The sequence below is a fragment of the Sinocyclocheilus rhinocerous genome, unplaced genomic scaffold, assembly GCF_001515625.1.
Source record: "Sinocyclocheilus rhinocerous isolate Xijiao unplaced genomic scaffold, SAMN03320098_v1.1 scaffold1136, whole genome shotgun sequence".
Taxonomy (NCBI): Eukaryota; Metazoa; Chordata; class Actinopteri; order Cypriniformes; family Cyprinidae; genus Sinocyclocheilus; species Sinocyclocheilus rhinocerous.
The window spans coordinates 19138-35128 of record NW_015647033.1 but is presented as its reverse complement, the minus strand read 5'-3'; the positions used below and the strand labels follow the sequence as shown (position 1 = coordinate 35128).

Sequence of the window (15991 nt, the reverse complement as noted above, 5' to 3'; positions counted from 1 at the left end):
AAGGAGGGGGCTTTGTAGAAAACGAAGCGTTTGAGAGAGGCGGGGCATAGAGGACCTACAATAATGTACAGTATTTGAAAAATAATGTGTTTTTTGAACATTAAAGCATGTCAACATATTCTGTTACACCAAATACACAAAATAATGATCTTTAAAAAAGCATCATATGACCCCTTTAAAGTCTGTAAATGCATCGGATTACGTGTACAAGTAAAATGGATTGACAGAGCAATTTTAAATGAGAGTCATAAGTTTAGTTTGGACGTGCCAATGAAAATACAGAATGCATTCCTGAAATGTTAGCAAAAGGTTAAGATCCTTACCAGACCACCTCGCCGACATTTGAGGAGATGAGGTAGCGGATGAATTGTTTCATGTTGTTGTAAATGGCTCGACCCTCTTCCACAGCAGCCACAATGGTGGCAAAGTTATCGTCAGCAAGGACCATCTCAGAGGCAGTCTTAGCCACGGCTGTGCCTGAGCCCATAGCAATGCCAATTTCAGCCTTTTTCAGAGCAGGTGCATCATTCACACCATCTCCAGTCTGTGGGAATGAACACAGGATGGCAGGTCAGCTGAGAGAGAATGATTCCAACAATATAAACCATCCAGAAGAAATCCTTCCATGTTTATAGTCATTTAATGTAGAATCATACTTATATAAATATGCACTACTGTTGAAAAGTTTGGAGTCAGGACATTTAAAGACATTTATAATGTTAAATTATAGATTAATGTTAAATAATTATAAATTCTAATGTTTAGAAGATTTCTAATATTTCAAATAAATGTTTTTTAAATTTCTATTCAAGTCTGAAAGAAATATATGACTGTTAGCAGCACAACTATTTTCAACACTGATAATAATAAGAAATGTTTCTTGAGCATCAAATCAGCATATTAGAATGATTTCTGAAGGATCATGTGACACTAAAGACTGGAGTAATGGCTGCAAAAAATTCAACTTTGCTATCACACAAATAAAGCACATTTTAAAATATATTTGAATAGGTAACATTTATTTTTATCTTTTTTTATCAAATAAATGCAGCTTTGGTGAGTGTAAGAGATTTTTAAAAACATCAAAAAAAAATCTTACCAAACCCAAGTTTTTGAAAAGTAGTATATATACAGTATAAAACCTTTCAATGAGTTTGTGTTATGATTTCACTGGATTCTAGTTTACCATGGCAGTGATCTCATCGTGGGACTGCAGAAACTCCACAATCTTGGATTTGTGAGATGGCTCGACACGGGCAAAGCAACGGGCAGTGAGCACTGCCTCGCGCTGGGTGGCAGCAGACAGATCGTCAAACTCACGGCCAGTGTAGGCCATTTGTGATACATCGTTGTCCTCTCCAAAGATTCCAACGCGTCTGCAGATGGCGACGGCCGTGCCCTTGTTGTCGCCTGTGATCATGATGACTCGGATGCCCGCTTGACGACAAAGTTTGATGGAAGCTGCCACCTCAGCTCTGGGCGGATCCAGCATGCCCACACATCCCACAAAGGTCATGTCCGTCTATAGGAAAAGCAGCAATTATGATAACAGGCTATTAATAAATAAAAATGTATAATTAATTATGTATATGCTATAGCAGAAATGCCCTTCTCACCTCATACTCAATGAATCTGCTTGAGTCCTCCAGTACCATACTCTCTTTACTCATTGGGTTGTCTCGGGTGGCCAGAGCCAGACAGCGCAGTGTGTCACGTCCTGTGCCATACTCACGGATCACCGACATGATCTTCTCTTTAACGCCTGCTGTCAGTGCAACCTTATTCCCACCTACACGAATGTGCGTGCATCTGTCAATAACTCCCTCTGGAGCTCCCTGCACCCAGACACAATGAGTTTAAGGAAGTTGCAGGCACTTTGTTGCACCACAATACATTTCAAACATAAAGCAGACCTGTGTGGAACAGCTAAATGAAACACTGGAGTGTTAAAGTTTTCCTGAAAAGTGTGATGTTACCTTAACAAACATCTTGCCAATGGAGGAGTGAGCTTTGTTGGGAGTGCAATAGACCGACATGGACTTCCTGTCTCGGGAGAACTCCAGAGTGAATTCCTTCTTCATCAGTTGCTTGATGACCTGAGATCAAGATCAACAAAATACTCATATAGATATTAGAGCTGCCATGGCATCAAACACCAGAAACCATTTTGGAAATAAATGTGGGCTTCCACAACCGCACGACCCACTAGAGTTGCAACCAACTCAAAATCTGCAGTTGGAAATGTCTAACTTACCGAGTTGCAGGAGTTTGCCCTCTCAACCTTGGAAAGGCCCTTCAGTTGCGTGTCAAACACGTTCATTTTCTCCACCAGGCAGGTGAGGGCGGTCTCTGTGGCTTCACCCACCTTCTCGTACACACCTTTGGCCTGACATAGAAAGCAATTCTTTAGAAACGTTTCAAAAATGCTGTTTGATAATTAAATGTAAGCACTAGGGTACACTGCTATTAACATTAATTCTATTAAAATCATATATTAATCTTTTAATTAATTATACAAAAAGATTTGGTAACACTTTAGTATAGGGAACAATTCTCACTATTAACTAGTTGCTTATTAGTATGCCTATTACTAACATACTGGCTGTTTATTAGTGCTTATAAAGCAGATATTCTGCATGACCATATTCTACATCCCTAATCAAACACAATACCTAAACTTAACATCTACCTTACTAACTATTAATAAGCAGCAAATCAGGAGTTTGAGGCAAAAGTCGTAATTAATGGTTTGTTAATAGCGAGAATTGGACCTTAAAATAAAATGTGACCAAAGATTCTATTTAAAAAAATTATATAACAAATATAATCGTAATGCTTCAAGTGATCACAACATTATAATGTACTGCATAAAAAACAGACCTTTTGAGATTTTCAAGATTTCTTTAACAGCATTATTAAATTAAAAGTGACCATTAGTTGGCAGAAAAGGTCATTAATATACTATATCAGCCAATACAGATCATATATGATAAATTAATATTTGTTATTTATATTAATTATACATATATTAAAAATAAATGACATACTGTATTTTTTAAACAAGTGACTTATAGAGGTTTCTATAAAACTACAAAATACTAGAAAATACTTTAAAAAAATACTGGAAAATGTTAAACAAAAGACAATTGTATTAAAAGTTTATTTTAAAGCAACTTCATTCATTAAATCACATTCATCTGCTAGAACAAACAATTCTAGACATTAGTTCCTACCTTCTGTGTGTGAACAGGTGTTTTACATTCTAGCTGTTACTACATTGTGTATTTCAGCACAACAAGGGTGCTGCATTTACCAGAACATGTTAATTACAAACCTCATTGTAATCCAGAGAGGAGTCATTGCACAGAGCACAGATGGTGGCCATTTCAACCAGAGCGTCATACTGGGAGCATCGGACTGGTTTATCCTCATGAAACCTGGAGCGTAAAAAAAAAAAAGAGGATGAATAACAGAGGCGGCTAATGCACTTTGAGTTACCAGTGTGCATGTGGGGCAGTAAAACTCACACTTGTCCATCAGGGGCGTATGTGGAGCCAGTAATGGTGAACTCTTTGAGAGAGCAGCTGTTTCCATTTGCCTGATCAACAATGAACATCTGCAACAAAAAACATTTTAAAAAATCAAGCAAGCTCTCTACCAGCAGGTGGCAGAACAATCCGCTACAGAATATGTCTGATGTTTGAAAACATCCCTACTCCACCTGACCTGGATATACCAGCACTACAGATGTAAACACTTTATATGACACTCACTTACGAGTGAACCTGAGTTCAGAGGGGCTTTAAAACCCCTCCAAAAATCCTGAAACATAAGCAAATGAGCATTAAGGCTATTTTTAAGCACTGAGGACAATCAGATCCCCCGGATTTGTCAAGAAAGAGAAGAGAAGAGAATAAAAGAGATGAGAGTGAGTGGGATGGTAAAGTGGAACAGTGTTCCTGCTGTAGTGCTAAAACCCAGCGGACAACAGTCGAAAGATGGAGACAGACGTGTGTGGGGGAGAGAGAACAAGACAGGCATTAATCTCTAAGGCGCTGGGCACTGCTGAGAATGAAGGCATTAGCAGAAAAACTCAAATATGAAACATATCCAAGCTATTAGATAGTGAGAAACGGGGAAAATATGATAGAAAACTAAATCCAAACTAGTTAACACTTTCTCAAGAAAAAGCTAGAGGTGCTTGGGTGGCAAAACACTAATACCATAGTGCTTCCATGCGATTTTTATCATGCTTCTGTGCACTTTTTAAAAACAAAGTTTCCTTGACATTTACATGACCTTCACAATAATTTGAGGAAAGATCATTTCACCAGATGAGAACGGAGTCAGTAATGGATCATTCAGATCATTTTGAAACCAGAACCGGTTTGAATGATTCCCTGAAAGGAGCAGACTCGAAAGAACAATCTGGTTCTATCTGCATTCCGAGTAGTTTTGAGATATTGAGCTTCAAAGTTTTTTGCATTCCATTCGACTGTGTAGATAGAACCTTTTTGTTTTTTTAAATAAAAAATCCCAACATGTACGCAACTATAAAATATCACATAATGTAAATAGGTTGTCACAGAATAAGAATATGTGAATAACTAAATTTTGACAAAAATGTCAGATAGAACCTTATAATTCCAAGGGGACACAATGTTTTGCATTACTTTTTTTTTTTTTTTGGCCAAAATGTTTCTGTTTGGCTGAACTAGGACTATTATTTTGACAGCACTGGGACTTTTATTCTGAAAGCGCCAAAAGCATTTACCAGAATGCATTGTGCACAGTTGCTTAAGGTGCTTACTTCCTTTTTATTTCAAGTTTTAAATTAATTTATCTGTGAAAATACAATAACAGGATTACAGAATCAAGAAGTTGCTATCTAAAGTACACTAAATGGCAAATTTTCAAATGCATTTTTTTATATCGATTCATTTTTTTTAGTAAATATGATGTAAAAAAATATATATCATTTTAATTGTAGCTTGTGTGTAAAATTAAATGTATATCATATCAGCCACCCTGCTTCTCAGCATTAATGTCAAAAATCCATATCGGGCGAACGTAATGGCGCCTTAATAAGATGCAAGATTAGTGGTATTGTGTGTGTCTGTAGCGGAAACAGTGCAGGATGACTTACACGTTTAATACAAGTACAAGTTTAATACTTAGGGTTAGGGTTAACAAGATTACATTCCTTCTGTTGAAACATGGCTAATTTTAGATGCACCCTTCTCATATAGTATTATTTTAGACAGTCGAGGCAAACGGGACATTTAGGGTAAAGATTATTTTGGTTTAGCTACATCCTGAGCATTCACAGAAATCATCTATTAAGAATAAAAACAAGCCTGGTACTAACTTCAATCTTTATAAGGCAGAAAACAGATTGAAATCAGCAGCGCCACACATTCGGCTTACATGAGTGTACAGTTCAGCCCACAGCGAAGGAACTGCTGTGGATCACAGACAGATCTCACACACAAGGTCAGTTATGCAACACTACTGCAAGTAACTGACTACCGCATACTAATCAGCTCTCACAGTAAAGGTGGAAAAGAACAGAGAGAGAAGAACAGATGAGGGGGAAGACAAAAGTTGAGAGGAGAAAAGTACAGGATGAGGGGGAGATAATAAAATAAACCTTTAAAATGAATCCTGTCAAACAGGAAAACAACATAAAAGGAAATCCAGAGGCAAACTGGGGTGGTCCAACACAAGGTCATGAGGAACACAAACATAAAACAAAATTATTAATCATGCCAATATCAAAGCTGCAGTTGAATAGTTTTCCCACGGCTTTCATTTGAGCCACATACTAATGCTAAATCAATACCATCACGAACATGTCTTTTTTTTATTCATGAGTATTTTCAGCCAATTGTCTGCAGTAATATTGCTCTCGGTTCTTGGCTGAACCCCAGCCCGCAAATTTCTAAACAATAACAGACTCGCTATTGCCAAAGATTGAAATTATGGGCTAAACAGAATTTGTAATAGCCGGGGGTTGTAAGTTATTATTTCCTCTTTGATGAGCCCTGAAGCTGCTCACTTCAAACGGCTGTAACATCCCCAGCATTCTTACCCTGCAAACGGACATCTGGTTGGTGGTCAGCGTGCCGGTCTTGTCGGAGCAGATGACGGAGGTGCAGCCGAGGGTCTCCACCGAGGGCAGAGAGCGTACTATGGCATTCTTCTTGGCCATGCGACGGGTACCCAGAGCCAGACAGGTGGTGATGACGGCGGGCAGGCCTTCGGGGATGGCGGCCACAGCCAGTGCAACAGCGATCTTGAAGTAGTACACGGCCCCGCGGATCCACGAGCCGCCGTGAACGGGATCGCTGAAGTGTCCGATGTTGATGATCCACACAGCGATGCAGATGAGCGAGATGACCTTGGAGAGCTGCTGGCCGAACTCGTCCAGTTTCTGCTGCAGCGGCGTGCGCTCCTGCTCTGTGGATGCCATCTCATCACGGATTTTGCCGATTTCGGTGTTCACGCCTGTGGCAACCACTACACCCACTGCTTTGCCTGCAGCAATGTTGGTACCCTGTAAACATGAAGTCAAAGGGCAGTTTTAAAGCTATAAATTATGATCATCCTGAACATAAACAACCTAATATCTCCTTTAAGTTTACTAGGAACTTAAAAGTTTTCTGTGAGAAAATTAGTCCTAAACCATGCAGATAAAGATGCACAAATCACACAATATTCAAGATTTTTTTTTTTTATTAAATTGGAATCTACCAGCATTGGATATTTCACTGTGTATGCTTATTTGCTTTATATTTATATCTAGATTACCCTAATAGTTTTTCTTAAAAACATTAATAATTTAATAATAATAATAATTTAAATGTAACTTTTACATTTGTATTATAATGTTGTGATGCCTGTATCATTAATTTTTAACAGTTTTATTTTTATTTTAGACAACAGTATACGTTTTAATATCGGCCATTATGAGCTGTAACATGAAAATAAACATCGGCTCATCAGTTTCAACCATAATTTTAAAATCTCGAAATACAAATTCCTTACATCTGGACAAAAACAACCCTTTTGCTTACTTGACAGTAAGAAATGTTTCTTGAGCAGCAAATCAGAATCATCAGAATGATTTCTGTAAGGAGGATCATGTGACACTGAAGACTGGAGTAATGGCTACTGAAAATTCAGCTTTTCCCATCACAGGAATAAATTACATTTTATAATACAAAAAAAAAGTTATTTTTAAATGTAATAATGTATCACAATAAAACTATTTTTAATCAAATAAATACTGCCTTGGTGAGCATTAGAGACTTATTTTAAGAACATTAAAAAAATCTTACCAAGCCCAAACCTTTAAACAGTACCGTACTTTAATTTTTTTTTGGGGGGGGAAAAAAAATCGAACTCTAAATATGAGCACAAATAATAACAAGGTCTGCATTCTCAGGCACCACAAATAATAAGCTCACAGCAGTCATCAGAGATGTGACTTACAGAGAAGAGCATGTTCTTCTTGTCCTGGTTCACAGCACGAGGGTCAGGGACAGGGTCTGTATGCTTGATTACTGACACAGATTCTCCTGTGAAGATACAGATGACAAGTTGGTGAAATCAAAATTCTACTACTACCACCTGACTGCCCTCTAAGCTTAGAGTAGTACAAGAGGATCAGGTTAGTAGTTCATCAGGCAGGAGGCCAAATTTAAGTCCTTGATGGGCATTTGTGTAATTGCTTAAACGGTTCAGTACTGGTCAGGATGGCAAAGAATCCCAACAAAAAACAGCCATGGATGGGGCAGCTAAAATATGTGGAGAAGTCGAACAGACCATTACCAATTAAGGCAGTGAAGCAAGACCTGACTCCTACAAGAGCACTTCCTTTCTGTCTTTCCCCTTTACTGGACTGCAGAAACTGAGCACAGCTGACCTCCCTTTAAAATAAGAAGCACTGAACCTTCTCAGAAAAAAAGACAAAACTTATTTTTCCACCTCATATCAACTACTGAACTGACTTTATAAGGTGGCTTACTGTGGCAATGTTTCCTGCACTGCTGTTCAATGGAATGTCTGCGCTGCTGAATTTACTGCAACAATAGAAACTTTATTTAACCAAAGTTTTGTGATTAGATAAAAAGATACTGTGGAATTATACAAATAAAAAAAATTAGACTAAACATCTTTGATTGTGTTGTCTTCAAAAATCTTCAAAAAGGCTGCAAAAATCCTGGGTAGAAAAATAGTCATAAAGTCACATTAGACACACAAAACAACAAATGCTATATGCACTTCACTTACTTCCATTCATGTTCATGCAAATCCAGGAGAAATGCAAGCACATGAGTAGTAGGTCTGCCTTTTACTAAGTTTAGTGAACTCTAGGCAGATATTCGCATTACGAAAAGATATTTGAGCGCAACATCATATATTAACCTCTAAGCGGAGTACAAACTAAGAATACAAATTTCAAAGTCACATATAGACTGCTAGAGAAAAGTGAAGTAGATTCAAACATTTTGAATTCAGAATTTGTAGTATTTAAACGTTTTGAATTTATTTCATGCTACATAGGATACGTTATTTATTAAAAACAGAATCCCTAGAGTGTGATATATCCGGTTGCTGATAAAACTATTAGTATTTTCACCTGCGTCACCTTCAAAAAGTCAACATGGATTAATAAAACCATTGTTCTCACCTGTTAGAATGGACTGGTCCACCCTCAGGGTTGTTGACTTGATTGAAGTCAAGCGAATGTCAGCAGGAACTTTGTCACCCACTAAAAGGAAACAAAAACATGCTGTTAGATGGAGATAAATCCAGTGCTTGAAGTGAACAAGGCCAGCCAAAATAACACTGTCATGGCGTTCCAAATTTATAAGAACATATCAAACAGCAATAAAAGAGCCAGAACACTTCAGAAGAAAGGTACAAGCAAAGCAAAACAGCTGTACCACCGATGACAGTAAAGGTGCCACTACACTTTCAAATGTCAAGTTGAAACCATGAACCACCAAGAAAGAAGCTCTTGAATCTCAAGTATCGGCTTTACACCTAATGGCTTGGCAATTGACGATAATGGATTGTGCTTTCAAAGGATGAAATGAAGGCCAAAAATACACCACTCCTCTAAAAAGAAAACAGTACATACCATGTTATCATGGGGTAGTTGGGTTTCAATTTCAACAGTTTTTTCAGAAACCTTTTAAGGCGCACTTAAGTTCTTAAGCAAGCTTTACAAAACAAAATATCACAAGAATTATGGCAATGCTTCATCTCATCCAGGCCTTTTTAAGTCACACAGTAGAATCATCTCAGCATCTACAGACACTGTTGTGAATCTGCAGATCACCAGTACTTGGCACCTATACTCGAGAAAAGCCTCCAACAACATTTTTCTGGACAGGACCTACACTGAAGAGGTTAATGAACAGCATCAAAAGCTTTGAAACGTTCTTGTTCGACTTGGACGTGGACAAAAATAGACTCTGCTTCACTCTTTCCACAAACAGAGGGGGGTTTAGTACTTGCTACTAGGAAAAGAGCAAATGTAAATACCTTAATCTTTTCCAAACAAATCTCTTAATGAGCAAGACGGCGGATTCTTGAGCTCGCTAAAACGCTTGACGTTTATTAGTCATTTGAGATGGCGTCCGTTTGAATCTGCTGCTTGACATGTAAATAGAGTTATTGAAAGGCCAAGGAAATGACGAAGAACCTTTTCACAGGATGTTCTAGGTGGAAAGAACTTCAAATAACCTGCGGATAAGGTCCTGGATGCTTTGCCTTTTCTGGACTAAGTTTTCACCAACATGCAAGCGCACTGATAGGCCTCTATGCCCCTTTTAATGGAGTGGAAGACATGACTGGTGGTATCAGAACAACAACCGACACAGGTCCAAAAATGGAAAAGCTATTCTGATATGAACTATGGTGCATGGTCAAGCTAACACTCAATGTAAACAGATTTTGTTTGAGATGAGACTATTAGTGCATAGAATGTAGAGATACTTACAAACTATATATAGTTGACATCGTACATTTTGTGCAATATATTACATGTATTGCCACTGAACATGCTTAATTAGATTTATACACCACACACTTAGACGGTGAAGTGCACTCAGTGCTGCTCTATGAGGGGGCTCTAGGTATTAAAAATAAAAACTATGATCCAATTTTTAAAAATACACATTCAAAATGCCTCTAAACTAAACTAAAGAATGTGGAACATAATTCCGATATATAGCCCAAGTTAGAAAAAGGTCATGTAACAGGGTAACCTACTTTTAGGTAGACAAGGAGAGAAAGTCTTGTAAGAATAGATCGTAGAAAAATCATTTTTGGACCGTTTAATATTTTAATAACACTGGTTAATGGCAAAGAGTTACAAAGTAAAAAACTGCACAAGCCTCAGGCCTTTTAATTAAAAGAAAGAATGCTCAATAACATCTTCAAAGGTCTGCTATGCCATAAAGCTTAGAGTTTTATTATCGATCCCTTGATGATTTCATCTAATGGTGCTCAGAGAGACAAGAACCAACCCAAAACACGAAAATCAAGGTCACTTTCACTCAGTCAAAACAAGGAAGTTAAAAAGCTAACAGAGCAAGTGGTTGTGTCGTATTTGCTGCTAATGGGTGGTTGGAAACAAACTACTCCTCAATGACTTAAAGGAATGCTTCTTCCTCTTCCTGAGAAAGAGCATAGGACCTCATTTGGTTGTGATACCAGTTGCAGCAATTCCAAGTGAGAGTTATTCACTGGTAAATCATGTGGTCTTAACTACACAAGATATTCACCTTTGGATGAGCAAGCCATTCAAACAGAAAGAGACTATACTGTGAAATAGTCAAATAAATTACAGTAGATAACTTAAAAGTAGTCTAGATGGTAGCTAACTATGTTTTTAGCAATTTCTATGTGGTTGCTAGGGTGTTATGGGTGGTTGCTAGGTGGTAAAGTCAAAGGAGCCAACAAAATCTTCTATCCCAGGTTTATTAATAATAAAAAAAAATAAAAACCACAACACACACTAATCAAAAAGGTGGTAAAGTCAAAGGAGCCAACAAAATCTTCTATCCCAGGTTTATTAATAATAAAAAAAATAAAAACCACAACACACACTAATCAAAACAAAACAAAACAAAACAAGCAATAGTGCTCTTAGCAAATGCAAATAAAAATGAAATTAAATTTAGGGGTGTAAGTAGTTAACTTCCAGAATTTAAATTTCTTTTCGACTGAAGAAAGACATGAACATCTTTGATGACAAGGGGGTGAGTAAATAATCAGGAAATTTTAATTCTGAAAGTGAACTACTCCATTAAGCCAGCATGCATCATTGGTTGACGGTAGCTCGTAGAAAACGAAAGGGACACCTTGACAGCTAACATGTTAGTAAGCAAACTTTAGGGAGGCCTAATCCCTTCTTCAAAGGGAGCATTAACAGTTCCTCGCATTGTCGCTGATTGCCTTTGGCTGGTTTGCGTAAAGAACGCTCCCTCCCAGCAGTCTTAATTTGCTGGAGCTCCCTTGGGGGCTCTTCTCAAGGGAACCGACAGTGAGGGCCGCAAGTGCAGTGATGACCCGATCACGTAAACACACAGGGCCGGATATGCTCCCTGTCATACAGACAACTTGTCCTCCAAAAGCCTGTTCCCACTGTTGCCGATGGGACCGAACGGGTGGACAGCAAGAGAGAACAAAGAGCAGAACACCTCCCCTTTAAAAATGAGGAGAGAGAGAGAGAGAAAAAAAAAAGAGAGCACCCATCTGGCTCACTGATTATTTATCTCGTCAAATCTGGTCAACTCTTAACTGCACATCCTGTCTCTGTCCTTCATTCACGCTCTTGCTCGCTCTCCACCGGGACGGGGTGGTCGTTTAGGCTCCAGGCCTATAGTAAGGTCATGTCGCAGAGCTGTACGCACATTGAAATGCCCCACCTGAGCGATTGCAGAGCAACCTCGATTTAGTATTTCTAAGGACGATTACCACGAGTCAGAGCCGTAACCATAGCAAAGGAAACAATCTTGGTTCATTAGCAGAGCGGCGCAGTAAATTTAGAAGCTGGAGGATTGCAAAAAAAAAAGAAAAAAAAAGTGTGTCGCTGAGAGGAAGACGACATTAATTTGTGGACAGGAAGTAATACAATGAATATAAAACCACAAAAGCTAGTCTACACTGGCTGCTTGTCACTTTCTCCCCGACGTGATCGGCATTCGCACTGCAGTGGTTAGCATGTGGCAAAAGCAGTTTCTAACGCTTTCCATTACCCCTTTTTAAGGACAATTCCTCAAGTGGCTTGCATCAGCATTGTGCTGTACTGTATTCCTTTGGGTCAAACAGGGACTTGGTCTACACTTGTCCCCATCCCCCAGCATCCTCCTGCGATTAGTCTCCTTGGCTAATGTCTCACTACACTGATGTCCCTCAAGGTGAGGCCTCTATTAAGAGAAGAGTGACTGAGAAACAGAAAAAGTCAAGAGGCAACACCTAAATGTGACTGATTCAGTGGTTGTGAAAATCAAATGTTAATGTGCAGTCATAGTAAAATATTAGATTTTATACATTTTGGCGATAATACAAAGCTCTTTTTGCTTAATGTTTCAAGTTTGTTTAATTGTCTGCTTTAAGCCAGAAGACCACATTTGCAATATAACAGAAGTAGTGACAGATATTTTCTTCCATATTGATTAAGTAACAAGCGCAAAAAGTTGTATAATAATTAAACATGCATGGATGAATTGCTCACAATAAGATCAATAAGATAACAGATAGGGTAAATTTTTATTTCATGCTGAAAAGTCAGGAAATCATCAGCATGACTGAGGGAATAAGATCCACATACAAACCTGTTTAAGCTTAAACACTATGGCTCTAATCTGTCAACAGTTACCCAAGGAGGCGTTTACACTGCAAAAGAAATCCTAATTTTCCCAGGTTAAACTCCTTAAATTCTCAAAATAAGATCAATTTTCTTGAAAAGCAAAAGATAAAGCCTGTTTCACAGATTGTAGCTTTCACACGTATTTTGTCTTAATGCACTGCTGGATTTTGTCCATTTGTTTAAGTATCAAGTTAAAAACAAGAAGAAAATCTGCCAGTGCTGTAAAACTAAATATTCGTACATTCAAGACAGGGCAGCCAGATCTGGGTAACAAAACCAGCCCATTGCCCAATCAAAAGTAGCCCAAAACTAGCCCAATGGCCAATTAAAGTAGTCCAAAAAGTAACCCAAACAACAAAAATAATTACGTAATCTTCTTTTAACAATTTCTAAAAATATTTTCATTGGAAGTCAAGTCAAAAATATCTAATTAAAGTGTTTTGCAGTGTAATGCCTGAAGAAAGCTAACAGGAATCCATTAGCATTCCTATTCATAATTTGATTCAATTTCCTGAAACTACCAATTTCTGGAACTCCCTATGAAGACAACATGTTCTCAAAACAGAACTGCTAAAAAAGGCATAATGGATGACGACTTTTCAGTTCAGCATTAGCAGCAAAGCTCTGAAACAAAGAGCTTTCACTGCATTTTGAAAGAGGAGATACGCACAACTAAACGGTCAATTATCACCGCTGGTCTGCAGATGACAGGATATGCCTCCCAGGCCCAACAGATCAGATGTTTGGAATTTGAGGCAGCATGATGACCTCATTTTACATGCTATCAGCCGGCAAATGTACAAAAGACACTGATAATGACGTGGAGATTATGAAAGGCTGCCATCTCCAGCAAAGGCCTGCAAGGTCATTCTTCCATGAGAGTAAAGTGAAACAAAAGCAGCTACATGGACCAGAGTTCATGACTCACCTTCTTAAGAGCAGAGGTAGGCAACAAAAAAAAAAAATTATATATACAGTATATATATACCTGCAAAGATATAAATGTACAAGCAATCTATTGCTACCTCTTCACCTATTTAGCAAGATGACGCAGATGTTGACAGGGTAACGGGACCAAGAGATGGGGCTTTAGTGCTGCTATGCTAGGATTTAGATCAGCTGTTATTGTTTTCAGATTGCTGGAGGATTTAAGGTATAACTTATGCCTCTAGCACAAACAATGTTGATGTTTAATACTTAAAAGTTAGAAGTATGTTCAAATACAAAATCTTAAATATGACTGACAGCATAAGAAACACAACTCAGCATGTTTATATACAGTTTACACTACTATAAAACTTTGGTCGTTATTACATTGCTGTTATTGTTTTCAGATTGCTGGAGGATTTAAGGTATAACTTATGCCTCTAGCACAAACAATGTTGATGTTTAATACTTAAAAGTTAGAAGTATGTTCAAATACAAAATCTTAAATATGACTGACAGCATAAGAAACACAACTCAGCATGTTTATATACAGTTTACACTACTATAAAACTTTGGTCGTTATTACATTTATTCGATCAAAAAAAAAAAAAAACAGCAACGATAATATGACAATATATTTTAAAACTATTTATTACATTGTTACATTATTTAATGAATCCTTGCTGAATAAAAAAAAAATTCTTCCAAAAAGCAAAAATAAACAGATAAACAAGTCAGCCTAAAGCACTTACATGACATTTTAAAAGGACAAATTATTGCCTTAGCTTGACTGAAATTGAAGTGCATGTAAACATTTTTATATCCCTGTGTCACATTCCAAGCCCTGCGGGTTTGATTAAAGATACGTCACGCAGACCTCACGAGGGAACAGGGGATCATCGCTTTTCAAACATCACTGCACCATCTGCTGAAGGACAGTTCGGCGACCTCTGAGCAGAGGCTGGAGGATGCACGTGGATGCTGAAAATTCACTCAAAATCAGCTGTGAGCTCTGGTGGCGCTCGACGGCGAAGCTGCACAGCTGCTGCCTCTAGACGGACACTTAACATTCCACTCACGAGACTCTCTTTCCCCCCTGCAGTCACCTCCCTGTTTGTTTCCTTCGCTCCCTTCACCACCGTCTATCCGCTACACTGTTTGCCTCCATGCACAAAGGGTTAACCCAAATCCATTTACCCAGCTTTATCCCTGCCATATAGGAGTTTTAGAGAACCAGACCCCTTTATGACCTCTCTCTCCCCTTCACCAGGAGAAAAAGGAATGCAGTTCTCTCTCTCTCCCCATCTCTGACTGCAGTAGCAAACGAAATGGTGCTGTAGAGTGACGCAGGACAACACTACCTAAACCCCAAAAACACAGTAAAAAATACTTTTTCCCCCTTCCTTCCTAAAGTGCCTTAGATTTAAGCTCTGTAAGGAAAAATGGTTGCAAATGGGGCTCCGGACTGTAACTCAACGGATTGCAAAATAACTGCTTTTTTGTTATTAACTTAAAATCTAGTCGCCACTGACAACAGTCAGGAAGCCTACATGTAGAAGCACACAAAGTTTAATCAAATACAATCATGTTAGAATATGCTTCCTGCATGCAACTATAAATACAGCACGAGCTATGGTGTTTGATTCATAAAAAAATGTCTCATGAACTGATTCTTTTTTTTTTTTTAAAGCCAGTCAAAAATGTCTAAAAAAAAATTAATCCTTAAAGGGGTCATATGATGCAATTTCAATTTTTCCTTTCTCTTTGGAGTGTTACAAGCTCTTGGTGCATAAAGAAGATCTTTAAAGTTGCAAAGACTAAAGTCTCAAATCCAAAGAGATATTCTTTTTAAAAGTTAAGACTTGTCCACACCCTCCTAAAACGGCTCGTTTAAACACGCCCCCACATGTCTACGTCACGATGTGGGAAGATTTGCATAACACCACCCAAATGTTCACGCAAAGAAAGAAGGCGTAACTTTTATTCTCACTGTAGTATTGTTGCCGCCGGCGCCATGTTGTGGAGATGCTGTGTGTTTAGTTGTGAAAGCAAAACTACTTTGTTTGGCCTTCCAAAAGAGGACGATATCCGATTCGTCATGCCTAGAGCTGATCCGTGCTGGTCGCTAAGGAATAGGGATGTAACGATTAACCGCGAGCCGGTTGAAAATCGATT

At 38.3% G+C, this 15991-nt stretch overlaps 1 protein-coding gene across 2 annotated transcripts in view; it reads right to left on the bottom strand.

The window, feature by feature from the left end:
* LOC107708347 (sarcoplasmic/endoplasmic reticulum calcium ATPase 2-like) overlaps nucleotides 1–15991 on the bottom strand; it is a 39446-nt gene that overhangs the window by 4581 nt on the left and 18874 nt on the right. For both annotated transcript variants that reach the window (XM_016512539.1, XM_016512540.1), the window contains 10 exons: nucleotides 8696–8776; nucleotides 7495–7580; nucleotides 6092–6556; nucleotides 3528–3616; nucleotides 3335–3437; nucleotides 2255–2386; nucleotides 1977–2096; nucleotides 1617–1835; nucleotides 1187–1522; nucleotides 324–544 (listed from right to left, as the gene is read on the bottom strand). In XM_016512539.1, coding sequence (XP_016368025.1) covers nucleotides 324–544; nucleotides 1187–1522; nucleotides 1617–1835; nucleotides 1977–2096; nucleotides 2255–2386; nucleotides 3335–3437; nucleotides 3528–3616; nucleotides 6092–6556; nucleotides 7495–7580; nucleotides 8696–8776 — 1852 coding nt within the window. The remainder of the gene's footprint in view (nucleotides 1–323; nucleotides 545–1186; nucleotides 1523–1616; nucleotides 1836–1976; nucleotides 2097–2254; nucleotides 2387–3334; nucleotides 3438–3527; nucleotides 3617–6091; nucleotides 6557–7494; nucleotides 7581–8695; nucleotides 8777–15991) is intronic.